Here is a 3,751-nt window from a genome sequence, read left to right on the forward strand (position 1 = left end):
GCTAGGCGCATCAAATTTGGGGAGCTTATGAAAATGCTCTTGGGATATTCGTGAATTCAGGTTGGAAGGCGGGATGTGGGGGCAGGCGAGCTTGTGGTATGCCATGTGTGGTAGAATGGCAGAGCACCGGTCAGCCGTTTCTTCCTGGAAGAGGCAGGAATGTATTGAAAACAATTCTCAGGAGGGTGGAGATAGACAATCCTGCCTGTCAGATGCCCTGAAGATGCTCTCACTCCCCAACCAAGAAGGGCATCTTCATAGGTTTTCAAGTGAGGGTGGCCAAGGTTGGGTAGATCCTGGGTTTCTTTTTTTCTGCCAAGCACACGTGTCAAAAGCAAGACAATAACAAGGTCAACATGGAAAGGTAATTCTGTTCTCAGGGGCCCTGCAGCAATGACTGAACCTTAGGGAGGCTTTAGGAAGCAATGGACCGAGAACATGTTGGGCAATACCAAGCTGAACCTAATCTCCGCTCTGCCACGTTCTAGCTGAGTGGCCCCGGTAGCCGCTGAGTGGCCCTGGCAGCTGGCTTAGTGGCCCCGGTAGCCAGCCGTGTGGCCCTGGCAGCTAGCTGAGTTTCAGATTCTTTACCTGTAGAATAGGTATGACAGTAACTTCCTGGTGGGTGAGATTGCTTCTCCAAGAACTGAGGTCAATGGGCAGTACTGTCACCGTGTGTCGTTGGCCTGTGTCCCTTCCTCTCTACAGAGAATCCGGTCCCTGGCTCAGCTACTTATCTTTCTGGTTGTTGATATTTTCTCCCTCTTGCATCATGGAGAACTGACTAGATAGATTCTCACTGATAAATCTGTGGAACGATTTAAAGCTGAACCATTTCTCTTCCATGACACTGTGTGAGATAGTGTAAATGAAGACTGCATTGCCATCCTTGTAAAAAAATTTTGTCATTTTTGCTTTATAAGAATAATATATGTTCACGGTGCAACATTTAAGTAATGTTGAAAAGAATAAAGAAGAAAATAGCCATCACACGACATTCCATACATGTAAATTTTTGCCTGTATATTTTATGTCATGGGTGGAATTTCTAAAATGAACCTGAAAGCAGTTGTGACAATGACTTTTTATGAGTCATGACAGGACTAAGAGATCTGCCGTGATATCATAGATGGTCATACACATGAACTGTATATGAATTTGATCCCTTGCATTTCCCCTTCATCTTCCAAAAAAAAAAAAACCAACTGTATTTCCCTTTAAGAACAAAGAATAATGTCTCATAATATACAAATTCAACTTTTCAAGCACCACCATGTTTGTAACATAGACAAGAGAAAAAGCAAAGAAGATATTTTTCTGAGGAAATGTTACCTCTTTGTGTTTCCTTAACCATAAGATGAATTTCACAGAGCAAATTCTATTAGAAATATGACATAGTTCTTTTTATAAGGTCAAAAGAATAATTCTGATTTCTCTGAATTAAAGTTTACTTTTCATATGTCTAGAATTTAAGACTCTTATTTTATTTTTGTTTTTTACTCAGTTCAATATTTTTAATAGTAAACCGTCCATTGTCTAAAAACTGGAAAGACTTTGTAAACGAATAAGAAATGACTATGCATGAGTCAGGACATTTTTTTTTCCCTCTTTTGTGAAACTTTTTAAGCTTTGCTAATTTTTTCTTCCCAAATTAGTTTCACTGACCATGGCCTCATTTGGCATAAAAGTAATATTTAAGGTCTTTGCAATCAGCACAATTTGGTTTAGTTAACTAATTGAATATGATTGGGCACAAAATAATTTAATTATGAATCATATTAAAATTTTAACTGGCTACGCTGTTAGTGTGTGTTAAGCCCTCAAGTTGTTAATTGACTTGTCCTTAAATCAGACAATTCTCTTTAATACATATATATATATATGTATATATATATTTGCATTTTTCTTCACTGATGTGTTATGGAAAAATTCTGATGGAGTAGTAGTATGGCGTGGAAAATTAACGTGAAATCTTTTAAATTGCACTTGGATTCAAGCGTGTACTCTCTCCTGAGGGGGAGGCGTTGAGCGTGTTCACGCCCCTTTCCCATTTCTTACTTTCACACTCCTCTCTCAGCCTCATGTTACTGTCTCTATCTGTGTCACCAATGCCAACAGGAAAATCCAGGAGAAGTGGGCGGGCCCCACCACATCCGCTCCCTTGAGATTTCAGCAGCCAGTGTCGAATCCACGCCCCACTGCTGACTTAGGCCACACTGACCAGACCAGCTTTGGGCAGCTTGGGGACAGAGAGAGGCAGGAGATGGGCCCCCGCTGTGTGGAACAAAGTGGAGAAAGAGAAGACCTCATGTATTTTGGGCTGGTGTATGAAACGCCAGCAGTGGGCTTGTCCCCGAACTCAGATCCAAATCCTAAGTGAAGGAGTCGCATGTAAGTGTAACCTTATCAGCAAAGCAGGACTCTTAAGTCAGGACGGGCACACATTTTAGAGAAGTCCGAACATGCAGAAAATGCAGAAAATGCATGCGAAGTGCGGTGAAGCCCAGGCCCTTGGACAGACCCCCACTGTCCCGAACCCGGGCGTAACTCACCGGAGCAAAACCCTCTTCCCTCGTTGAGTTTGAGAAAGTGCCTGGGGATTCCCGGTCTAGGAAATGTTCTTTTCTTTCCACGCAGTGGTTTTTACAGCTGTAAGGACTTGAAGGGAGGCCAGAGGATTCACAGATGTGTCCTTTCCGCGGAGGTGCTGGGAGGCGGGGTGTGGGAGGCGGGGCAGGGGAAGCCTGGAACTCCACAGCACGATGGCGCTGGTGACGCGGCGTCCCGGGACTGCCCGTGGCTGCCTGCCAGGGGAAGATCACAGACCTCATGGATGACCCACTTTGCGTTTTCCTATAAAGGAAACTAATCGTTTATTATAAAGCAAGAGAACAGATCTGCAAGGAGTTCAGACTTCATATGTGCGTGCGTTTGTGTATGAGAAAATTACAGAAAGATAACTGCTATCCGCATCATTAAAATCAAGTCAATCTTTCCTTGCTTCAAGGAAGAACACGCTTGGAATACTTCTGTTTATATCTTTTAATGCTTGTCCCAAATTTCCTTTAGAGCGGGGGTCCGAAGTCAAATGAGATGTTCGTTTTAAAGTGTAACCTCGCAGGCCTTTTTATTTTTCGTTTGGCAACCTCGGCTTTTAGGATTAGTCACTCTGAGTCTGTAATTAAGGTATCCCGACACCAGGTGGCAGTAGACACCTCAGTTGTACCACCTGTCTGTCTAGCCCTTACACATCCAGCCTTAAAGTTCAAGATATTTTCCTTACTCATTAGCTCTCACTTTTTTTTTTTTCTTTTAACTTCTGCCTTAAGCTACTCCTTCCACTGAATCTACACCTCCATACTTCGCACAGCACCCCCTGGAAGGCTGGCTCTCAGGCACATATCTTAACTCTTCCTAGCCTCTGTCTCATCCTCATCCTCTCTGACCTACTTGTGCCTTTTGCTTCCCCAATTCCAAGCCCGTTTTAGGTTTTTATTCCCACACTAGGTTATACATTTATAGTCAGAGGTGTACGGTCTAGGTCCTTTCAGGGAATAGACTGGGATAGAGTAAGCGGAGCCTTTGGTCCACCTTCGATGCACCGAGAACGGTCAGCGATTCTCCCTGTGTGAGTCTGCTCCTGTGACTGCCGGTGGCAGCCTCTGAATCTCAGCATCTAAGCTCGCATCTGACCTTGACGTCTTCTTATGCAGTATTTTATCCACAGACGTTTCTGCATCAACTTCTTGCA

General features: G+C 43.6%; 1 protein-coding gene across 4 annotated transcripts in view; it reads left to right on the forward strand.

Moving 5' to 3' along the window:
• BMPER (BMP binding endothelial regulator) overlaps positions 1–3,751 on the forward strand; it is a 250,531-nt gene that overhangs the window by 158,919 nt on the left and 87,861 nt on the right. Inside the window, exon 14 of one of the 4 annotated variants that reach the window (XM_011362474.2) lies at positions 3,552–3,573. The exons of the other annotated variants lie outside the window; for them this stretch is intronic. Within the exon in view, the coding sequence (XP_011360776.2) occupies positions 3,552–3,558 (7 nt within the window). The 3' untranslated portion in view covers positions 3,559–3,573. Of the gene's footprint in view, positions 1–3,551; positions 3,574–3,751 lie in introns of those variants that run through there. 4 annotated transcript variants of the gene reach the window in all.

Source organism: Pteropus vampyrus, unplaced genomic scaffold, assembly GCF_000151845.1.
Source record: "Pteropus vampyrus isolate Shadow unplaced genomic scaffold, Pvam_2.0 Scaffold75, whole genome shotgun sequence".
Taxonomy (NCBI): Eukaryota; Metazoa; Chordata; class Mammalia; order Chiroptera; family Pteropodidae; genus Pteropus; species Pteropus vampyrus.